This window comes from Misgurnus anguillicaudatus, chromosome 18, assembly GCF_027580225.2.
Source record: "Misgurnus anguillicaudatus chromosome 18, ASM2758022v2, whole genome shotgun sequence".
Classification (NCBI taxonomy): Eukaryota; Metazoa; Chordata; class Actinopteri; order Cypriniformes; family Cobitidae; genus Misgurnus; species Misgurnus anguillicaudatus.
Genome location: NC_073354.2, coordinates 13,933,334 through 13,958,818, shown reverse-complemented (window position 1 = coordinate 13,958,818; position 25,485 = coordinate 13,933,334). Strand labels below are relative to the sequence as shown.

General features: G+C 35.6%; 1 protein-coding gene across 1 annotated transcript; it reads right to left on the bottom strand.

Moving 5' to 3' along the window:
* Nucleotides 1-736: 736 nt before the first annotated feature.
* Nucleotides 737-25,485, bottom strand: opn7a (opsin 7, group member a). Its single transcript, XM_055186314.2, has 6 exons — nucleotides 24,948-25,485; nucleotides 14,514-14,598; nucleotides 7,114-7,276; nucleotides 5,363-5,490; nucleotides 4,642-4,976; nucleotides 737-4,490 (listed from the first exon to the last, which is right to left on the bottom strand). Exons 1-6 carry the CDS (start codon nucleotides 25,143-25,145, stop codon nucleotides 3,849-3,851), a joined length of 1,551 nt encoding a protein of 516 aa, XP_055042289.2. The 5' UTR covers nucleotides 25,146-25,485; the 3' UTR covers nucleotides 737-3,848.

The following is a 25,485-nucleotide window of genomic DNA, read 5'->3' as shown; positions in this document are numbered from 1 at the left end:
TGATTGAAAATGTTCATGTTTTAGTGTGATCCTTTAAACATAAATGTATTATTTGTAGGAGAATCAGACGTTTGCGTGTGTAGTGTTCGTACTAGTGTTTGTGTTAACTTTTTTATTACAGAAACATCAGTTAATACTCTATTTATTTCATTTGTATTTTTTATTTATTCTCTTTCTTTAAAAACAAAGTCATACTTTCGGCAGCTATTGGATGCCAAAAGTAGCACCAAACAAATGAGGCTTGTGTAAATGTGTAATCTTGCCTATGAAAACCCAGCTAAGGTCATTTCATGTAATTTATTGTTTTCTATAAAATCATCCTGTAAAATAATATTATTTGAAATATATAACTTTAATATCATTAATACTGCCCAATAAGGGCATCCCAAATATGCCGGGATTAAGTGAAATCAATGATTAATATAAAATTTTGATGCTCTCAGTTTCATAGATTATGAGAATTTAGCTGAATTTTAGGGTCACATTTACACCCAACTACAACAAACTCCTTTTTACATCAAGCAGCAAATTTTAATCCAAGATGTCAGACACTGTTAAAGGGTTGAACTTCCGGTAAGTAATCAATGCTTTTATTTACTTGATTAATTTTGCTACATTTTTTAAGACTGTAGCTTTTCTTATGTTTGTTTATTCACAAATAATTCATAAATAAATAAGTAAATGGTGGTAAAATACAATTTACAAATTAGGACATGTAATAAATTTGTTCAATAAATAGATCTAAATTGTTTATTAGAATTTGTGATAATGACTTTAATCATAATTTTGTCAAAAATAAATTAAGCATATAAAACATAAGTGCACATCTGTTAAATACAACGCTATCTCATGGCAACTTGTACGTATTTTACAAGGTGGCTTATTCATAATAATTGGTAAGACCACATTTGTACATTTTTATACAATTTGGCTTGACACCTGTGACAGTGGGGTTATAGTTTTTGTTTTTGATAATCATTCGCTTTTACACGATTAACTCATGCACAAATTTATACAAATTAACCAACTCATAAAATATGTATGAACTCTCATGAGATCAGGTTGGATGAATCTGTGAGATCTTCATTGGCCACTGAATGAAGTTGACAATGCATTATAATTCAAAAAAATAAAACACAACAAATCTGTTATGGACAGAATATGTACAATAATAAATAAAAAAATAGGTTATGTTGAGCAGACATACAAATTTAAAATAAAAATGTAAATAATTCACATCTCCTACTTTTTGGATATATTCCCTGTTACCATAAATCCCTGTACAGAGCAGTACAGTAGACAATATACAATACACTATACAAAAGATGAAAACTTTTAAGATTGTCTTAGGCCAGGGCCACGAGTAATAGCTAAATGCATCCTGACACATACAGTAGTACTGGTTTGAACTGTAACTCAATAGCTTATATTTAAGAAATAAGATACAAGAGGCTACACTATTTTGTGAACATTGTCATGATGAAAGGTGCTGTTACAGATGACACAAGGTCAACCCCTTAAACTGTGACTATTTTGACAATATTGCACACTCTTGAAAGCCTTATTGCTGTTTTAAAACAATAAGCGTCCAGTACTGGATTTTTTTATAATGAATACCTGTATGCGCACAACTATTTGGCAGTGCCAAAGGTCATGGGTTCAATCCCAGGGAATGCACAATGATAAAGTTTGAATGCACTGTTAGTTGTTTTGGATCTATGCATAATGAATGTAAATGAAAGCCACAAAACATCCATCTATGAGTACTAACATACAAACTGGGAGCTGTATAATGTTATATTTTAAAGTTGTTCCACAGTAATAGAGTCAAAATTCAAATAGTATAACTTGAAGAGATTTAAACAGAGGCCCATCCAACAGACAAACACCTTCACATTTACTTAAACAACTTTCTAAAAAATGCATACAGTACTGTTGCATATAGCGTAGATGTTGATTCATTACACTGTTTCTTTCCAAAATAAATAAATAAACTACAATAACTAAAAACAGGCTATTTGCCCAATAATTTAGTAGTTCATTAGAAAGCTTTGTTTTACAAAAACACACTTATAAAATCAGTCACTGAAATTATTTATGCATCAACACACATAATTTTTTTTCTATCAGTTATAATTGAGGCATATGTGAAAGTATCCTTTCTGAGACAATTTACTTGCACATAAACACAAACGTAAACACATTAACACATGCAATTTAATTCATTTCATTTCATTGGTTGAAAGCCAGATTGAATTTGAATTTAAGTCTTTTAATGGTTTTACATACCAGCACATTGCTAAAGAAGGCCTTGACCAGGATCACCCTGATAAAAGCTTTATTATCTGCAAAGTGATGGTATGTAAATTGTTTTTGTCTTTAAAGGGTTTTAACATTTTTAAAATTTTTAATTCAATGCCTTCGACTACTACACTCTAAAAAAAATTATAATTTGACTTTACTTAAAAAGGTGTGGAAGAATTTAAGCAGGCAAAGTAAATCCATACTGCTTGGTAAAATGTTTGGTTATGCTTGCATTAAACTTTTGAGTAGACTGACAAATAAAAGTTATTAAAACAAAAGAAAATGTGTTGGGGTCACTGGTTTTCTTTAAGCAAAATATGTTCAGTTAATGTAAATGAAAATTTTCAACTTTTTCCACTACATCAAATTGACAGAACTTGAAAACATAAGAACTTAAAATTAGTAAAAACAAAATAAAAATAACATCAAAATGCATATTTCTGTTGACTGATTTCAATATGTGTCATTCTTTCTATTTTTTCTTTTCTTCTCTCCATTCACACAAAAGCCAAACAGCTTTTAAAACTTGTAGTTTATACTCAAATATATACTTGTACCATAATAACTCAAAACAAGATAATCAAGATAAGAAAAACAAACCAAAATTTTTCTCTTTACCGAAAAATACATAAAATAACACTTTCAAAACATTTTCAAACACTACTCTCATAATGCAGTCTCATGCAAAGCATGCTGGGAACTGAAGATGCTCCGCCTATTTTTATCAATGCTGATTTAACACACAGAGAATCATCCATGTAGTCCAAACTGGATTTGACTTACCCCTGGTTTCACAGACAAGGCTTAAGTAGTCCTAGACTGAAAATAACTTATATAAAATATATCTTAAAATATGCAAGAGCCATTGATTTGTCTTAAGAAACACACAATTAACGTCTTGATGTATGTTGCTTAAACATCCTTATTAAGTAAATAATATAAAAATTAAAAATTAAATTAAATTAAATTAAATTAGTCCTGGCTTTAGCTAAGTCTTCTGTGTGAAACCAGGCCCTTAATGTGATAAAATCGAATTGTTACAAAATATAAAAAATATTATACATTTTTGGCAACAAGAAAAAATAAATCTAAGTACAGTGAAATTATACGTTTCAGTTGTGCTTGCTTGACCAGCAAAAAGTGAATAAGAAAATCAATAAAATAATAACAATTTAATAAAAAATAATATGTTTAAATAACTTTAAATAAAGTTTAAGCAGAAAATGTTACAGAAACTCCACATACTGTATTTAGGTTAGTAGAATTTTCTTCATTAAATTAAGTTGACACTACTTAATTAATGTGATTACATTGAGCATCGGAGTATACAGTGCATTTTAGGTTGTTTTGTTATTAACCTATTGCAAATTTCTATTGAATGAATCACTACAACTTAGTTTTGGTATGCATGAAAAAGTACTTAAACCTGCATAACATGTTTAGAGACTGCATAACATGTTTACTACAAAATGACACTGTTGCAATTAAAAATTTTAATCGACCGACAGCCCTGATATAAACACATACCCTGAATAGGCCAGGTCTTATGGTTTGCCATTTTTGGCGGCATTGCCATAAGCAGGCACAGTTTCCAACGTGATCTCCAGACTGTCAATCTCAGAGCATTTCCGCCCCCTTACGATCACTCGCACTGACTTTTTGCCCTCCATGGGCTGACTCTTTGGTCTTCGCTCTTTCATCACTCTGGGTCCGCGTACTAACTCTGGTTCAAGCTCGGTGCTGTCCTGCAGAGACAGCTGCACAGTGTTCACGTTGACGGGACAGTGCCGTGGGTAGTGTTTAAACTGCTCAAATGGGTCATTGCACTTCTCACAAGAGCAGTAACACGACCCCATGGCTCCTCCCACAGATTCAGAAATGGATCGGCCACGGCGCTGTACGCCGAGGGCCAGTCGCGGTCGGTAGCTGCAGCGTGATAAACGCAGGCAGTGGTGAACGCAGGTCCCACGTAGGGAGCGCATGTCCTTCCAGAGCAGGTGGCGGAAATTGGGTTTGAGCAAGAGGTAGATGAGGGGGTTGTAAAGGGTGGAGGATTTTGCAAACATAGCGGGTACAGCAAAGGCCAGTGGTGGAATATCCTCAAAATGGCCAAAACCAGCCCACATGGACACGAGCGCATATGGACTCCATGCACTGAAGAACCCTATACATACAGCCACACTCAGCTGAAGAAAGAGTATACAAAAGAGAAATGTAAGAAAATTTAAACAACAAGGGATTAAGAAATCCTGTAATTCCTGAACACAAATCCAGTTCATTTTTACATTTTGATATCATCCAGCTTTGACTGGTGTGCATTTATATCTCTATCCATACCTTCACTATGATGTTCTGGATGTTGCCCATGCGTGTCTGCGCTGAGACGTGCTGCTCCACGGCTCTGCGGGAATCTCGAACCGTGAGCAGTATGCGTGTGTAGGAGATGATGATGATGGTGCAGGGCAGCAGGTAGCAGGCGATGAAGAGTACAGTGATATAGGAGCGGGCAATAGAGTCGTGATTGGACAGGCCCCAGTCGATACAGCAAGCTGTCCCGTAGGGTTCTGGCCCGTACTGCCCCCAGTAGGCGAGGGGTGAACAAGCAAACACGAGAGCGTAGGCCCACGCGCAGGCTATCAGCACACGACCGTGTTCGTAGCTGAACCTGTTACCTGCAGATGCACATTTGAAAATTAAACAATGAGTGCAAATATAATATGCGTGTCCAAAGTGTAAGAAGAGATGTGCATTGGTTGTGGGTTCTATCCCTATACACACAGACTGATAAATAATTGTATGGATTGAATGTACTGTAAGTCACTTTGGATAACAGCTTCTGCCAAATGCATACATGTAAAATGAAAATATAATTCCTTACATTAGCTACTCAGATGAAAATATTGGAAACAAAATAAAAATGGGTGTTTTTTATTTAAATTACAATATACTGTATAGATTCATGCACATTTTGAAGTGTGCTTTGCATGTAAAATTACTAAATGCAACCACCTTTGACCTGTGTGTGTGTGTGTGTGTGCGCGTGTGTGTGCATTCGTACCATGTAGTGGATAACAGACTTTGAGGCAGCAAACAGTGCTGAGAATAGTAAGAGTTGTCAGAGAGCAGATCCCAAACAAAACCCCACAGAAGGCGTAGATGACGCACACTGTCCTTCCATACAACCACCTGTAACCACATATAAAACTTCAACTGGATGAAGCTGCTTGAGGGTCTTTACAATTGAAAATGTTTAATCCACACATCTAATGTACATACATACACTGTTAGATGTCGCTGTAGATTTAGCAGTACATTACTGTAAAAATCCACCACAGTACTATACTGTATGTGTACATTCTACCCAGTCTCATGTAGATGCGTATAAATAGCATGAAGTGTAAAAATCGTGCAATACATACGCCAAATTCCACTTTGGCGTGCATATGATACGCCAGTCCTTCCCATTCACTTAAATGGTGCATCTTTTTTTGTTGTTTTATTTATTGGTCTCTCAATTTTTCTGTTTTTTAAACCATTTTCATTTGGGTTTATGGTTAGATTAAGGTTTAGATTTGCTTAATGAGGTTATTTAATATACAGGTTTCTCCATGTTTTTGTCCATATTTAAGCCATGGTCGCTTGGAGTTGGGGTTAGAGTTGGGTTTTGGGTTAGGATGTCATTTTTATAAAACATAAAGTTGTTCTAACCCTAAACCCAAGCGAAAATGGTAAAAAAAGCAAAAAAATTGAGAAACCAATAAATAAAACAACAAAAAAAGATGCACCGTTTAAGTGAATGGGAAGGACTGGTGTATCATATGCACGCCAAAGTGGAATTTGGCGTATGTATTGCACGATTTTTACACTTCGTGCTATTTATACGCAACTCCGTGAGACCGAGTTGGTACATTACAGTAAAGTACTGCATGCATTCTGGATAAATTTGTTTGAGCGGGAAAATTTTACACTATATTTTGGTCTTGATGTAACCTTGCTGTAGCCAAACTGTATTACAGTACAGTACTGTAAAACCAAAATACAGTAACTTACTGGCAACCGTGCTGCCAGTACCGTACTGTAAAAATACAGGGAAATCGTTAACAGTGTAGAATATTTATCATCTCTTTATATATTTTATTATATGCATGGTTTTATGTTATTTTTAAGGGGGTACAACCCTCAGATGGGGGATCTGTCCACCCAACCTCCCTCCCGACAGGATTTACACCCCTGATTGCTTGCATAGTTGTATTAGCCATTGACTTCTACTGTACTTTACAGTACAGCACTCTTTCTATGTTTTTTTAATGTGCTTTGTACTGTATACATTTTAAATTGTTACATTTTTTTAAACATTAAAAATAAGTTACCTTTGAAAAAAACTACATTAGTTATGCAGATTACAGAGTAATGTTTATTTATTTATTAATCTTTTACATTTAATTAGAAAAATAAATTATAAATAAGGAGAATCAGGGCAACTTTAATTTCAATATAATACAGTTTGGTATAATGCAACATTTACTTTTACCCCATGACCCTCAGTCAGGTTTGATTTTTGGTCCTTGGTACAGTAGGAAAACCTTTGGGCACCTCTGCTGTAGATACAGTGTGAATGATTGAAGTTGTTATTCTTGACAACAGTAAAGGACAGTTTGAACCTGATCGCTGCAATCTGGATTTACATGCGAGATGTTTTTCACTCTGACAAAGACTTTCTTTGTAAAAGGGAAGCTGATGAGTCAAGTTTCCACATCATCATATTGACCCTAGTTCCTGTCTTTGTCTTAGTTTCCTTTTGAGTCATACCTGTGGGCGAGGCTGGATGTGACAGCGAGAGGGTAGAGGCTGATGGTCATGCCCAGGTCACTGATGGCCAGATTAATAATAAAGAACTCTGCTGGTTTTAAGAGGTGCTTCCTTTTGTAGGACACATAGAGGAGCATGCCGTTTCCACAGAGGGAACAAACACCTACAACACAAATAAGTGCTATAAATATGAGGTAAACCAATTAACTAGGTATCATGAAAAAAATTCTACTTATTTATTTCTTAGCAAAAGTAGTACAGTTGCAGAACAGATGTTTGGTATCATACGCACCAAGAAAAGATGTATTTATAACTGAACTTGATCACAATTACTTTGAACTTTAAACAAGCAATTTTCCTGTAACAAACCAATTAATCTTTTAAAACTGTACATGGTATTTTATGGTGTCTTCAGAAACTAAACATAAAAAAATTAACATTCGTATAATAAAAAAAAAATGTGGTTAATTGTTGACATTTGAGGAGCTCAGATGCAAAACCCTGTGCCTGAAATTAGCATTTTTGTATATGACTCTAATGGATTCTGCAAACAAACCAGTATTTCTGAATGGGCAGAGGGCGGGATTAAGCAGATTTAAAGCAAAATTATTTAATGAGCGCATTATACGTGCAGAGTAGGGGTGGAACAATACATGTATTCGTTTCGAACAGAATCGGTACGGGGGTCACGGTTCGGTGCATGAATTTAAATGGAGAATACACGGTATGAAAATAAAAAAACTTGCGTGCAAAATAATTAATGTAATGCGGAACTACTGTTAGATATGCGGGTTCTTTATGGACAGCTAATCTGTTGCCCCGCCTCTGATTGGCGCCAATGCAGCCGAGCACCGCCTATGTATGCGCTCTATCAGAGACCGTCTACATTCTCTGGCACTCCGCATTTTTTTGTCACGTCGACGCCGGTTCAGTCAGTGAATGAGCAGCCGACAGCGAGTATGGCAAGTGGTGTTCCACAAGAGTTAGACGTTCCGCCAGCCTCTTTAAGATCGAAGTTTGGCAAAGCTTCAGTTTTCCAGTCAGTTACAATAGTACAGGCGAGAGAGTGATGGAAAAGACGAGGACTTTGCGTCGGCGTTGTTCGGTATGTGAGTGGAAATACATCTAATCAGGGCTCTCAAGTCTCACGCATTCACCTTGACACACACGCATTTCAGTCAGTTCAAACGCCACACTTTGTATTTCTCACGCTGAGAAGTAGGAGATAAATTGTCCTGCTATAACAACAGGCATTCGCAGGGCAGTTCTGTCGAGTTCAGCTGCTTTCAGTTTTTTAAGCGTGCTCAACTTTACGCAGCGCCATCAGCGTCAGAGTACCGCGAGAAATCTTGCGGAGGAGGCTGATTTCAAATCGCTCTCGCGTTACTCTGACGTCATCCACTTGTCGTTTCTTGCAGCCCCTCGTGAAGTCGTACACACCTATTAATTCATCCTACAAGCCTATTTTTTTTATTCTTTAGTACATTAATATGAAATAAGGCCAAAATGTAATTTTAAAATGTATTTAGGTAACACTTGTAATACATTTGAACCCAAATTTGTATGAAAGATGAGTACAAGATTACTTAAAGTGGTATACATTTTTGAAACACGAGATATGTTAAATGCATTTCAGTTCATATTCATGACATCTCAAAATAACACTGATAAGATAAGGACACCTATGTTTTTAAGATTAGCTTAAGTACTAAAAAAAATGCCTTCTTCATTTTTGTTTTGCTTTTCCCTCCATTGTACCAAAAGTGAATCGAACCGTGGCGCCTGAACCGAGGTACGAACCGAACCGGGACTTCTGTGTACCGTTTCACCCCTAGTGCAGAGTGCATTATGGTTAACAGTGTTGGGGAAAGTTACTTTTAAAAGTAATGCATTACAATATTAAGTAACTTTCTCCCAAAAAAGTAACTAATTGTGTTACTTAGTTACTTTTCATGAAAAGTAATGCTTACGTTACTTTTTAGTTACTTTTGCGTTACTTTTTCTTGGCTAAGGCTTGATCTCTTCCAGGCCCTGCAGGTGTTTTTATGACTGAAAAGTTCTGCATTTAGAAATTGCATATTTCATCACAAAAATGTCGAGCTCTGGGCTGCCATCTCACTTTCTGACTAAAACTGTTCCCACATAGGTGTGTACGCGGGGGATTCTCACGAAATTCAGACTTAAAAGGTGTCCAGCATCAGATTTTTATAAAAGGCCATTGAAGCCAATTTTTTTGCACATATAAGATTAAGGTCTGAACTTGATAACCATTATTTTTAGAGGATTTAAAAAAATATTTCCTATAGAATTATTAAATTTTTTTAGATTATTATTATAAAAAATTATAATTACAGCAACATTATATTACATTAAATATATGCATTTACAAACTCATGTTTCGGTCATGAGAACTAAAAAGTTGTCTAGGTACTATGACAAACAAAATTTCAACTTTTATCTGGAGAGAAAAAATAAGAACTGCGTACCTGGTAAGGTTTATCTTGAGTGTCACAGTCAATAACGTCCCTTCCAACAATTTTTTTTGTTGAAAATGTTAGTTCCTTGAGGGCTTAAACAATGATTGAAAATTGTTGCGGAGGATGAGAGAATTTTTCTTGGACACATTTATATTCCTTATTATTGTCTCTACATTTACCAATGATCACCACATATCACATGTTTCTTTACTGTAAATGTTTATAGTATAACATGCACTGAAGCTTTTTATTTTTTAATTATAAATATTTCCATGTCAAAGAACCAAAATCCAGTTATGGACACATTGCGGTAATGAAAAAAAATTTAACTGTAATGCTAACTGTATGCTTCTTATTTTGATACTCTTACTTTCCATTTACTTTTTTATCAAAATGTTTCATGACACCTCATAAGTCTAATTTTGTGTGAATCACCAACGCATAGAGTGCATAATGTGACTACACTTAGTTTAATTCAGTACATACTTTTAAAAAAGTAACTCAACTATTAATGTGTACATTTAAAAAGTAATGCATTACTTTACTTGTTACTTCAGAAAAGTAATATTATTACGTAATGCACGTTACTTGTAATGCGTTACCCCCAACACTGATGGTTATTATCTGGTGGCGTTTAGCGGATTTTGCATGTGAGCTCTTTATTTATTTACACCTTACCCTACAGTCACATTAGCTACAAAAGTGAGCAACACCGAGAGTCACGCACTAGCTTGATGGGCGTTTCTTGGCTAGTATCTAAAAGCGGTATCACACTTATCAGATATATACAGATGCATTTTCCACCATCTTGAATTATTTTCTTCCACTCGGTTACAGACCTATGTCACGCTGCCCCTTCACTCCGATTGGTAGTCGCTTTGTCGCATCGCTCAGCATTTGCATAAAATAGCCTTGTCTATTTTGGCCCCACCTTGCTCGCGTAGCGGCAAGCTCGTTGCTTGTCGCTGGCAAACTGCCACTCCCATTGAAAATGAATGGTAGCCTGTCGCTCTGTCTCTTGTAGCTAATGTGAATTGGGGGTTATACATTAGATGTTTATTTTCCATCATTGTTTTAGACTTCTAGGCTTAAAGTGTATTTAACTTGCAAAACAATGATTTAAAGAAATTTTTATTTTCTAGCAGACTTTAGGATTAGTAAATTACATTAAATCAGATCTCAAGCTTGCCTCAGCTATTGCATCAGGAAATATGAGTATCATAAATGCATTTCAAGTCTGAGAACTTTCACTGGTTACCCCTTCTGACCCTTGTACATTGTCAAGAAACTGCATTCAGTTTGCACCTGTAGTATCTAAACCTCACAATGCTTTCTGATTCTTTATTTAGAGGAAGGCACAGGACACACAAATGAAAGACTGGAATTGTAGCCTACCGTATAGCAGTAAACTAGGTTAGGCTTTGATGTCTGCAACTTTGGTAAGAGTCCATTTAGCAGTAAAATATCCCTTTAAGGCGCTAACTCAGAACAAGAAGAAGAGATTCAGATTTTTGTGATCTGTTATTGTCTCTCTCAGGGGGAGACTCAGAAGCGATGAGGTTAGGTTTGTCCCGTTTTAGTCTCTGAGCACATGGCCGAAGACTCAGAACTTAGATACTCTATTAGAAACTCTATTAATGTCTCTCTTTTCAGTGATAAATGTCTGAAAAGGGGTACTTTTATAACATTTTAGATAAGGAGCAGTTTGCATATAGGTGCTTTCCTGATGTAAAACAGTGATTGGCTTTTGATGTCATAAGGAGCCCACAGAATGTGCAGTACTCATTTGCATTTCATACAGTGCAACTTTGATTTTAGAATTTCATCTATGCAGTTTTCAAAATATAATTGGCATTTTCCTGAATGTAAAAATTATAAACACGATAGCATAATGTTACCATATCATGCATGCATTTATTCATATGTTAATAACTGTGATTAATTGAAGTTTCATAACATAAAGATTTCATAACATAAAGATGTAAATCAGAATGCTAGTGTCTTTAAAGGCAGGAATTATCTAAAAAAACTTTTTTACAAATTTGTTTAAACTTTCTTTATATACCAATACATAAGTAAAATGTATAAGTACTCTGAAAAAGAGAGTATAAAAATCGAGTGCCTGTAGACCTCTCACCACTGTTTTAAACACAGTTAATTATTTCCATTTACTCCACCCCCTCCCTTCTGGGTTTCTTCTAAAGCCACGCCCCCAAAACACATGAACGCGCTGACCAGCTTTGCTGTGAGAAGCATTTACCTGAGACGAGCAGAGAGGAAGGAGCGCTGTGCATGTAGTAACATCATGTCACAATCACATGTAATAATACACCTAACTTTATCACTATGAATATAAACAAATATGATAGCTTTAGGCACTCACTATTAAGCTAGCATATAGATAATGGTAACGTTTAAAACAGATTTTCTTTGATTCGGTAACAAACGAGCTAGTTATATTTATAAGACAAAGCTAAAAACAGATTGCATTTGTACAAGTTTTTTTATTACCATCAGTTACACTGTGATGAAGGTGAATTTCGTAGAAGATTCATAACATATATGAAGAGTTTCGTTGCAAAACGAGATAACCACCGTTTTCTTCATTGTTCAGAAATCGCGTTTTTTGGTTGTGCATTCCAATTAATTTCAATGCAACTGCAGTTGGTTTGTTTTGATTTAAACCTTCATAACTTAAAAAATACAGCTAAGTAGCAGCATAAAACAAAATAATAACATGATAACATAATAATAAACATGTTTTGACAAAAATGTTAAAAAATGGATTTATCTCGTTTTGCAACAAAACTCTTCATATGGTAGCATGGAAGAGTTTCCGTGATGAAAGCATTGTTGACTCTGATGAGGACTACACTCCGGAGACAATACCGCTACCACATCGTTGACTGGGAGGAAAAGCCACGTGATATTTACTCTCGTTTCATTTCTTCATTTATTCCTTTTTTTGCCTTCGATGACTAGATATGCAGGTACTGTGAGCTCTGAATGCTCTTTCTCTGCCGTACTTTTGCTCTTCCTAGAGTGACTCGTGCACGTTCAAATCAATCGGGTGTGCGCATGTGTGGGCAGATCCCGTAGCAACAGGGGTGGTGCCATGGTCGCGAGAGAGAGTGATAGTCGTGCAAGCCAATCATTTGTTTCGTCCCGAATGGAAATAATTAGCTGTGTTTAAAACAGCCGTGAGAGGTCTACAGACACTGGAGTTTTATACTCTCTTTTTCAGAGTACTTACATTTTACTTATGTATTGGTATATAAAGAAAGTTTAAACAAATTTGTAAAAAAGTTTTTTAGATAATTCCTGCCTATCCTGCCTTTAAACAAGTATGAAATCAATTTTTTTTTCATTTTGTTAGTTAAAGAATGTAAAGATTTGTTCTTTAGTAAGCCAATACTTTGCAAAGCCACACTGCAAAACAAAAATGATGTGTTAATTTTTTACACATTGTGTGTGCCATGGCATTTAAGGCGTTATTTCATGTTAAAATGAATGAAAGGGCCAACACAAGTTGTGTTAAAAACAATAATGGGAGTAATGTGTTACAAAGAAATTCCGTTACTGTAATTCCACTACTTTTAGCAGTAATTAACATGTAACGAAGTATTTTTTTTTTAAATCAAGTAACGCAGTTACAATTACTGAAATTTAAATGAGTTGGTTACTCGTGTTACTCTATTTTGTGATTAATGTGTTATTATTCATTGTGCCGCCCACCACGGTCCTGCGACATTAGATCAGAAATGTCTTGTCTGCAAGTGTTCATTTTACACAAAGTAATGCGAGTAATAAACTCATTTAAATTTCAGTAATTGTAATTGATTTAAAAAAAAACTTTGTTACATGTTTATTACCGCTAAAAGTAGTGGAATTACAGTAACGGAATTTTAACACAACTTGTGTTGGCCCTTTCATTTATTTTAACATGAAATAACGCCTTAAATGGCATGACACACACAATGTGTAAAAAATTAACACATCTTTTTTTTTGCAGTGCATGCTGTTTCCTTAAGTAATTTTTACGATCACCCTGGCTTCGTAAAGGGTGAATGCCAAAATCACTACAACTGTTATCAACGCAATGTTTCATAGCCTTGTAAGAAACTGCCAAACAGATAAACATAAAAAAACAATTAGACCAGTGAGGGTTGTAAGATGTTCATTAGTGCTCCACTGACAGTATGCTTCACATTAATAATCAATGAACCCTGCAGACATCCACGGCACGTTTTAAAGTCAAGATTATAACACTTGTGCAGCGTTTGCTTATGAAACAACCCGGAGGGCAGTACAATACATCAAACTAAAGCAGTCTCAACATGGAAGATACATAGAGTTCAAGCATTCATCAAAGAGAAAGCACATTTTAAATGTGAATGCTAAGGTAAGATAAAACCTATAGATATAAGATAAGACTTTAATAATATGTATGCTAGAATATGGCTTTCAAAATATTTTTTTTTTATAAATGATGCTAAACAACTTAAAATATGTATGGTGCACACATACATTCTTTCTATAAATCGTGTGCATTATTAAATATATTAAACAGGAATAACTATATGTAACTCAGCTGTTTATTGTTTCTCCTCCTTAAGCTCAGATCAGAGCACTTGAGATGCTTACACAGTATTTTAACTTGTTCTATCCAAGGCTGTTGTCAAAGGCAACCTTATTTGGGTGAGTTATGGAGAGTTTACTTTGCTCTTTTCTCGCTGAAGGGCAGAGCTCTTGAAGGCATTATACTAATATGCATACATTACTGTCTTATATATGCACATTGACTACACTGTAAAGGGAAGACCACTAGTAAGTTTTAAAAAATATTTTACATTTGTGTTCTATCACTTTGTGTGATGCTTGGCTACACATCATGAGTAAATAAAAACAAATTTTCTTTCTTACCAAACAGGGAGTAAAACACACCCACTGTGATGTCAGCAGCCACTGGGATGCTGGACTGGAAAGTGCTGTTGTCCAGTCCTCGCATCTGCAACACATACAAACATATGTCAGAATTGTGCTGGACTCATTCTGATAATTTTGTTCACCGTTACGCACATGCAGTTCAGTTTCTTGCCATTTTACCTCAAACACGCACACATGCGTGCACATAGATACATAGACGTATTGACTTTAATACAGTACACACATTGTATATGTTGGCTGAACTGTTGTTTACTTACACTTCTGTAGAGAGTAATAATTCCAGATCTATATAGCATTCTTCACAAATCCATACTTTGACTAAAAAGGGCTTTTGATGGTTTAAGCATACTGACAGGTCTTTCATATAATCAAAGAACTCTGTACAGCCTCCAGGGATGTTTTTCAGCCACTGTAGTTCTGAGATATAGATATGCTAAGGATTAGTGAAACTGCTTACATGCGCGCACAGACATAATTGGTGAAGACATGTTTTGAATACGCACTGCATTCGTGTGTAAGATATTTCTGTTCACACAGATAAAATGATTTAGCAAGATTCACATTCCCAAAGATCACAAACTTCTGTGGCCTTACAAAATGAAAAGTTTTAAGCCAAATTGTCTCTCAGTACAGTGCTAAAAATTAATGTCTTGGTATTTTTGTCTCGTTTTTCAGTACAAATATCTTAAAATGTTAAAATCGAGACATATTTACTTGAGAAGCAAAAATACTTCATAGATTAAGGGCTCCTTTAGCGCCCATGGGCGTTCTGGTCTGAAAACGAGGTGTGTTCAGGCGCATTGTTGGCGTGTTGCTATTTTGAGGGAACTAAAATAGACTACGCCATTGACCAACAAAAACCTGGTCTAAAGTCTATATGTTTTTGCGCAATATGTTTTTTTGTTATTTAAAGAGCGCATTAGTAATATGCGCCTATAAATGGGACGACAACGCGGGTTTGCTTATCACATACATGAATGCGCAGCAGCACAAAAACACTTTTAAATATGAAAGATTAAAGGATTGAATGTAAAAGATTATTATTGAGTCTCTTGGATGAGGACCGATTATGAGACGTTAGAAGGCGTAAAGAGCTGCTTCACCTGTAGTCTGGTAAGAAAATAAATGCTTTGTTTTAAACAAATCTGTTTTTAAATGTTTTTTTTAAATGCTACCCCACTGATTTATTGTATATAATGACTTTGTACCTGTGGATATGGTGAGATGAGAAACATTTTTAAGTAATGTTTTAAAAAATCTTTATCTCCTGTTTGTTACAAATAAAGTATTTTTAGAGTACAAACTTTTTCTGTAAATAATTTTTTGATGATATTGGATAGCCATACATTTAAAGCAATTAAAAGCCTGCTTTTTTACTTCCATGACTAAAAGAAAACGGGTTTTAAAGGTTTTAATAAAAAAATAACAATTTCAATAGTGAAAAACAACACAATTATTTAACATTAATCTTGAACTGGGGATCTTCTTCCCCAGAGACTCTAATTGGTTTATTGCACGTTACGCCCAAAATACTCCCATTACTCATTAAAAAAAATAGGAACAACCCTTTTCGACCATGCGCTCGGTGCACAAACTTTTCCTGTCAATAAATTAGCAAAAGTGGATCCGGACACACCCATTTAGACTTTAGACAATGCGCTTAGATCATTAAAATAGGGCCCTAAATCTTGTTTTCTGAAAAAACTATTATGAAAATCAAATGAGTTTATGCTTAAAACAGGACAAAGTATCTTGGGGTAAGAAAAATAAACTTAAAGGTGCAATGTGTAACTTTTATAAGGATCTCTTGACAGAAATGCAACATAATATACATAACTATATTATCAGTGGTGTATAAAGACCTTACATAATGAGCTGTATTGTTTTTATTACCTTAAAATGAGACGTTATTATCTCAATACACTGCGGGTTCTACATGGAAGTCGCCGACATGTTTCTACAGTAGTGAGCCATTTTGAATGGCAGTGTTTTCCCAATGAAACACAAGAGTTAGTTTTGAATAATGTGTCTATAGGAAACTGTGTTTAGAGTTTTGCAAAAAATGCTTTCAAATGTTTAAAGCATGTAATTTGCTTGTAGTTTGGCTTGGTCTAAAGATTAGATATATAAGTGAATGTTTAACTGAGTTAGCCTTATTAACACTAAAAAAAAATAAAAAATGTTTTGAGTTGAAACAACCCAGGATAGGTAGCATCTTTTTAGTGTATTTATATGAAGCTGCCTCAGGGGTGCATTAACTATTTGGGACAATCCTAGTTCATCATTAAATCAAATGTAAAAATGAACTCTTGTGTATAATGTTTGTTCTAACTTGTGAATCTAGTGGAAATTTTAAGTGAGCACTTTTCAATTTGCAACCTAATTAGTCTCTTTACTGGATAAAAATAACCAGGCTAAAGGCTAAAGTCATGCAATAACCAAGGGAATAAATTAACACAACTAGATTTCCCTCTGAAATTACTTTATTCCACACCTGTTGTATGACTTTTAAAAGTACAGCAGCCTGGGGTATGTGTGTGGCACATAAATTCTCTTTTTCATTACAGTTTAAAAAAGCTATACCACTCACACATGACATGGGCTTGTATAGTCATTTTCTTTGCTGTGTGGTATTAAACTGCAGAGGAAAGATGTATGCAGGCAATATTAATGGCAGGCAGTCAGGCAGAATTGTATATGTGATGTGGTATCAACATACAAGACATAAACTCCCGGTAAAAGTTTGGTGAGCGATCAGATTAAATTTGCGGTGCAAAAAAAGAAAGACCTGTTTTCAAACTATAACCTCTTAATTAAACTTATGATGATTTTAATAATTCAGTTTATTGACAAACTGTGACCCAGTATGTAAAGAACAGCCAAAGTATTTGTTTTGTAATTTTATCATTCTACATAATGAAAATAACATTCTGTAACCTTGATTTATAATATACTAAATTAATTCTATAGGAACCATTTTAAGTGCTGAGCATCACCTATTTAGAACCTGCAGCGAACCATATTGCGTTATGTTGAACCAAGTGGTGCTATATATGTGCTTATAGTGGTGAAATTGGACTTTTATAGCCTACTATTTAGCAACATATTTTTTTATTGAGTGAGTAAGGTCATGTCAAAGACTAAAATCAATGATTGAGATAAAACTAAGACACTCCTAACCTCATCATTAGATTATTAAACTTTAGCCTGGACATCACAGACAGGGTCACAGTTTTTAAAAGATTTTATAAACGGGTCTGTCTGGTTTTATTATAATTTTTCAAATACATATTGATTTATATAACACTAATTCTTGAGATGAAGGGCAAAACAGGGGAAGGGTAAAACACTTAATCACTTAAGTAAAATCTAAAGAACTTTTTTACTTTTTGCTTTTGCTGATTTTATTTATTAGTAATTTCATTAAAATTCTTTAAAAAGCACGCTCTATGGACTATTATTTATCCTAACCTCAGCATGAGGTTTATCAATACAATAAATTTAAAAAATATACATTTAAAATATTGAAAGTCAGAGGTCTGTAAAATTCAAACAAAATAAAGTTAAAGGAATAGTCTACTCATTTTCAATATTAAAATATGTTATTACCTTAACTAAGAATTGTTGATACATCCCTCTATCATCTGTGTGCATGCACGTAAGCGCTGGAGCGCGCTGCGACGCTTCGATAGCATTTAGCTTAGCCCCATTCATTCAATGGTATCATTCAGAGATAAAGTTAGAAGTGACCAAACACATCAACGATTTTCCTATTTAAGACGAGTAGTTATACGAGCAAGTTTGGTGGTACAAAATAAAACGTAGCGCTTTTCTAAGCGAATTTAAAAGAGGAACTATATTTTATGGCGTAATAGCACTTTTGGGAGTACTTCGACTCGGCGCAGTAACACCTTCCCTATCCCATTATGAGAGGGAGAAGGGGAGCAGACTTTTCAGGCGACTCGAAGTACTCCCAAAAGTGCTATTACACCATACAATATAGTTCCTCTTTTAAATCTGCTTAGAAAAGTGCTACATTTTATTTTGTACCACCAAACTTGCTCGTATAACTACTCGTCTTAAATAGGAAAAACTTGATGTGTTTGGTCACTTCTAACTTTATCTCTAAATGGTACCATTTAATGAATGGGGCTAAGATAAATGCTATCGAAGCGTCACAGCGCGCTCCAGCGCTTACGTGCACGCACACAGATGATAGAGGGATGTATCAACAATTCTTAGTTAAGGTAATAACATATTTTAATATTGAAAATGAGTAGACTATTCCTTTAATCTTAAATTATATTTTTCTTTAAAGGTGGCATTTACCTAAGCATAGATGAATAATAAGAGATCTGTACGGTAATGACAAACTGTGAGCCTCAAATGTGTTTGTTTTCTCATTTTTATGTACACCTCTGCATGCAAAGGTCGCTGGAAACAGGCCTATCTTAACATAACACTGACTGTGATGTCACAGTCGAGATGTACACCCAACATTAAATTACACATTACAAATTATTTACAAAGTTGTTAAAATGCTAAAACCAAAGTTGTGACTGCTAAGTTACTGCAACATACTAGTCAATCATCAGATGCCACCCTATCATCAGTAGGGATCACGGGTATTCCCCTCCAATGGTTCAAATCCTGATAAAAAATATATAAAAACTGAACTGAATCTTATCTCTCCGATAGATCCTTAAGTGCGCTGTCCCCAGCTCACCAGATGGTCACTGGGGTCCCTCAGGGATCAGTGCTTGGTCCACTCCTTTTCTCCATTTACACAACATCCTTAGGAAGGTAAATGGCTTCTCCTACCACTGCTATGCTGATGAGGGCTCATATAATGTCGCTTTTCATCTCCCTTCACTGGCTACCGATTGAAGTGTGTCAGGTATAAGGCACTAATAATCTCTTACAGAACTTTACTTGTACTGCACCAGCATACTTTTACACCTTCATGCATTCCTACACCCCACCCAGAACCTTGCGTTCAGCAAATGAGCTTCACAAAGGGGCACTAAATTCCTGATGGTGGGATGATCTTTCTATTGCCATTCGTTCAGCCACATATACATTCAAAAACATTGAAAAAACATATTTTTCAAAAATACTTGACATAGGCATTGACTGCATTTCGATCTTTATATCTTTTATAAAAAAACACCAACTCTTTCTTTCTCTGTCAACAGGTGTTGATTATGAATAGTACAAATATGTACCTTGGTACTGTATAAGCACCTTGTTTACTTATGCCTCCCTATGACAAATCGCTTTATTGTTTCCTAACCTATGTTAGTCGCTTTGGATAAAAGTGTCTGCTAAATGTCTAAATGCAAATGTAGTGCTAACTCTATTAAAACTTTTGGGGTACAATATTATACCTTAAGGACCTATTGTGTACCTTTAAGGACCAATTTTGTACATTTAACTGTACCTTTAAAGGTACAAAATAGGTCCTTAAGGTATAATATTGTACCCCAAAAGGTAAAATATTTCAATGTGTTGTATACTCATTAAAGGTACAAAACTGAACCTTTGAGGGTACCACCCCAGTGACAGAAAAGGTACAGTTTTAAACCTTTTAAAGTCCTGGATTCATCTAAACCCTGTCCAGGAAACTGCCCCTATTTGCTTAGAGCTGGTTTCCCAGACAGGGATTAGCTTAACCCAGGACTAGATCTGAGTTTAATTGTGAAATATAACTAGTTTTAACAAACATGCCTTACTAAAAACATTACTTGTGTGCATTTTGAGGCAAAACAAAGGGCACTGATGTATTTGTCAGTGCAAGTTGTTTTGAGTTTGGACAGCTCTTACATTAATTTTAGTCTAGGACTAGTCTAATCCCTGTCTGGGAAACCGACCCATTATGTTTTAAAAAATGTAGATAATTGGGGAATAAAAAAACTGGATGTTTCATAATAACACAAAATGCATTTTCACTTATACCGAACACCATTATTAGATAATTGAAGGCTTTCCAATGTTGTTGAATGGATCACATTAAAAAGAACGCTTTTGTGTGTCTGACAGAGCTGACACAAATTAAGTCATGAAGTGAATAACATGTCAGATTTTAGAAACTTTAAAGAAAAATAGCATTTAAAATGTGCTTTGTCTTAGTCAACCACTCACATATACATGTTGGTTTAATAGCTTGCTACCTTAAAGGTGCATCCCATCAACTTATGCACTATTCTATGCCGTTTTGTAGTATCAATAGTCTTTACACTTAAACAGTTGAGTACATAATGCATATTTTAAGTGCATAGTGTATGTCATTTGGGGCACAGCTTTGGAAGCCACACATGATCTATGAGCAAATATAAGGTTTCAAAAAAATAAAGGAAATCTCTTAAAATGGTTCCTAATAAAGTTCATGCCAAAATGATTATTTATTCACCCTCATGTTGTTTTTAACCTGTATGACTTTCTTGATTTTGTTGAACACATAAGAAGATATTTTGACTATAGATGGTAACCAAACAGTTTAGGGTACCCATTGACTTATATAGTATTTGTTTTTCTTACTATAGAAGTCAGTGGGTACTGTCAACTGTGTGGGTACCATCATTTATCAATGTAATTTTTTTCTGCAACAGAATAAAGAAACTTACATAAGTTTAGAACAACATGAAGATGAGTAAATAATTAAAGGATTTCATCATTTTTACAGTGGAAAAAGGTTCAGACTATATAAAGGAAGAAATGAAAGAATTTGACTGAAGAACCACTAATGGCACTTTTAAGGCACCACTGAGATGAACCCTTACCACCTTCATTTTTAGGAGTGAAGGGGGTGAATATAAATGGATAGTTCACTTCTGCAGAAACCTTTCACCAGCATGACTACGAGCCTTCACCTTTGAAATGATTTAAATGCTATAAGCTTGTTTCTCCCCTAAGTATACAGTAATCTGCACTGGATTTATCAGTGAAATTTCACACCAGCAGTACGGCAGACTGATGCTAACTGATGAATAATCAAGACAGATACTGGCAACGCTGACAGCTATTGCTAACAGTTTTGTTTTGCTGATGAATGCTTTGCGGTTGAACTGACAACAGAGGACTCTTTGTAAAACTCATATACAAACACAATCAAACAATCTGTGCACAGGGATAAATCAGCTGCCACTCCATCAACATCTTCAGCTGTAAAACCATCACCAGAGAAATGGAGAGGATCAGCCGTACAAACAGTCATCCAATGATTGCACACTCAGGGACACACAAATAAACATATGGATGCACGCATACATATGGAACATGCACAAAGCCTCCCTACAAGCATGCACAGCCATACTTAAGGGAAAGGGTTAAGGTTTCAGCCCAGTGATCTCCAATTTAATAAGGAAGCAATCACACATGCTGCTAGATTGATCTGAGCAAACTCTCCATGTCTCCAAGGTCCTATCAGATATACCTTCATACAGTACCTCAATCTTTATGTATTAACTCTCCACAGGACATGCATTTAGGATCAGTCACTGTATCAAAACGGCACTATAAGCTCAGATCATACAATCTCTGAAAATAAAATAAAATGTTGTAATATGTACCATTTAATAGTGTACTTTTTGAAAATGTACCGCCCTAGTGACAACGTTTGTACCTTCATGCAACTTTATTCTGAGAGTGTAGTATTAAACTTGAATTCTGAATTGTCTTCTTTCTGAATTAACAAATCTATACTTTCAGGAAACTCAAAAGGTGATAGAGTACTATAAAAAATGACACCCAAAGTTTTAACCTGTGTAGATACAGGAATTAATAAACCATCAACAAACAGTGAGGTGTTTTTGGTTTTTGCCAGATTGGTTTTCGAACCAACCAAGCAGAATCTCAGTTTTTCCACCATTTAATTTAAGAAAGTTACATGCAAATTACTGTTTGATCTCAGCAACACAATCTGTAGGTTTTGTTGTCGGAAAATTTGAAGTAGCCTTTGAAGAGAGGTGGGTGCCGTCTGCATAGCAGTGAAATTGAATGCCATGCTTTCTTAAAGGAATAGTCTACCCTTTTGCCATATTAAACTATGTTATTGCCTCAAACTTAGACGAATTAATACATATCTATCTTTTTTCAATGCGTACACTGTACAGCGCGTCGTGAATGTGTTAGCATTTAGCCTAGACCAATTCATTCCTATGGTACCACACAGGGAAGCCACCAAACACTTTCGTGTTATCCCTATTTAAAGACTGTTACATGAGGAGTTATACCAGTAAGTATGGTGCCACAAAATAAAACTTTTTTTTGGTACCATAGGAATGAATGGGGCTAGGCTAAATTCACAACGCGCTGTACAGTGCACACATTGAAAAAAGATAGGTATGTATTAATTCGTCTAGGTTGAGGTAATAACACAGTTTAATATGGCAAAAGGGTAGACTATTCCTTTAAGATGCTACCGCGGGGCAGTAGATAAATAATAAACAAAAGAGGACCGAGGACTGACCCCTGAGGAACTCCAGTGGTTACATAAGAGGACTTTGATGTGTAATGTTTTAACTGTACAAATTGGGAACGTCCAGTTAAATAGGAGCATGGCATTATATATAGTGCTGTGTTCTGAAGCCATAACAACAGCTTTGCCTAAATCAGTGAGTCATTGAATTAAACTTGATAAAAGCTACAGGACAGATGTTAAGTAAAATTTCTACTTGTTACTCACACATCGCTATGTATGACTTTAAAAAAATTTTAAGTATGACACAAATACTTGATACTTACTGCACATGGCATTCCGTAAGTTCCAGTTACTGTTCTCTGTTATTGCATGGAAAAGAGCCAGTATGACCTTCATTATTGTTCTCTTTTTTGCATAATTTCCACTCTCATTCTGAATGTGTGGTATGATCAGATCTATTAGTGACCTGCAAAACCCCCAATAGGCTTTATGCCCAGCTGCACTACTTCCTGAACTTCAGCCAGCTCCTTGTTTCCTGTCTGCCATTATTGGACAATCTGATTAATCCAGGTGTGTCTGATTATTGTTGTTGTGACTACTGAGGTCAGGCACACCTGGATTAATCAGTTTGTTTGTGACTACTGAGGTCAGGCACACCTGGATTAATCAGTTTGTCCAATAATGGTAGACAGGAAACAAGGAGCTGGCTGAAGTTCAGTAAGTAGTGCAGCTGGGCATAAAGCCTACTAACAGCATATTGTGCTTATTATAAGTGTCAATCATTCTCTTGATCTGCTCAGCCTGATGTAAATACAGTACTGCTATGTAAAGTTTTTTCTAAAAAAACAGTCTAGACATACATGGCTATAATGATCTAGACTGACTGCATTTAATTGTTATTAACTCCATTATACAAGTCTCAATTTATGAAACATACTGTATGTGCATTAATTTATTGTGCTATGTAGACCCATAATTGTTGCTATATCACCACTTATGGTTCTTCACAGGTGCTATATAGGTGCTATTTAGCACTAAAAATGGTCCCCCTATGATTACGAGCTTTTAGTGCTATTTAGCACCAATTTTTTTTAGAGTGTACTGAATGAGGTACAGTCAGGGGAAAGCCTTAATTGTATGCATTATGCCATCTCTCCATCTGTGGATGATGAGTATAGTGATCCCAAGGAGTGTGAGCCAAAAGTTATCCCTGGGTCGAACCAACATCAAGAGACTGCTGTTTTGTTACTAGTATGACAGTCTAGTTAGCAGTAGAACTAGTAAAATATGATGACTGCAGGTTAAAAAGGCTACGGTAGGGTGTTTTAACCCATTGTTGGGTCAATTATGTACAAACACAAACTTTTGGTATAAATGAACCTAGAGATTTTTAGGTCTGTTTCTTCTCCACCATCAAACTTTATTACAGACTCAATACAAAACAATAACATCTATGCAAATAGATCTGTGAACCCAAGCTTTCCTTAACAGGGTGTGACTATATGCATGCCTTTAAAATAGGAATAAAGTATATTAATACTATTTGAGAAACACCAGAGTAGTGTGGTCTCTCATCCAAAAATCAAAATTTGAGTTTGATTTTGGATTGGTATCATTACATCGCAAAAATCCCATTAAGCCAATAAGAATACGAGTCTTTAGTTTCTTTCATCACTAATTTGAGCAAACCTAATGCCTGAGAAATATATATCACATGAGTTTTCGGGGCAGGATTAGGCTACAACCAATCAACAAGTGTACAAATCCATCGTGAGGCACAAAACTGAAGAAAAAGCGCAACAAGCAACACCGGCAGTGGCGTATAGCGGTGCGTAAAGCGCTTCAGAGTCACATCACCAAACTCTCTCCTTCTGTTCCTCATTCATCCATCCACCTGCTCACCTTTTCATTATGGTATTTCTTATTATTACTAATGCGAAAGCGAAGTTGGTTTAATCAGCATCCCCCCAAAATTCACCCCACTTTCCTACCATTAAAGCCGCCAGCCTCGCCTCTCCTTGGGAAGCCAAAGAGATTCCTCCGTGTGTTCGGTGATGTATCCGTAGTTCATTTGTCAACGCTCCGCAGTTCGGACCACAAAGCGGGGGCACGCGCCGTCGAGTGGATGCGCGTGGGAGACCAGAAGCAAGACGAGACCTTTCAAGGATCAATCCACCAATCCAATACATGCAGGTGATCCCAAATGTAAGGAGTGGTTGACGGTGAATTGTGAATGACCCCCCCTCCCTTTATATGAAGGAGCGGTTTTACAAAATGCCTGGTTCTGTTAACCAATTGAAGAGACACTTTAATGCCACGTCTCGTGCCAGTATATTAACTCTGGATTTATCTCAGTAGGAAAAGTTTTCCTTTATTCTCTATCATGTAATGTAAAGGCTGTTCAATAGGGAAGAAATTATTAAGTCAATTAATAAGAGAAAGGCCATCACGAAGATGTTTTCTTTTTACTTATTTTCAGCAGCTTTCACGTCAGGACACAGTAAAAGGATTGGCGTATTTTTGCATTTA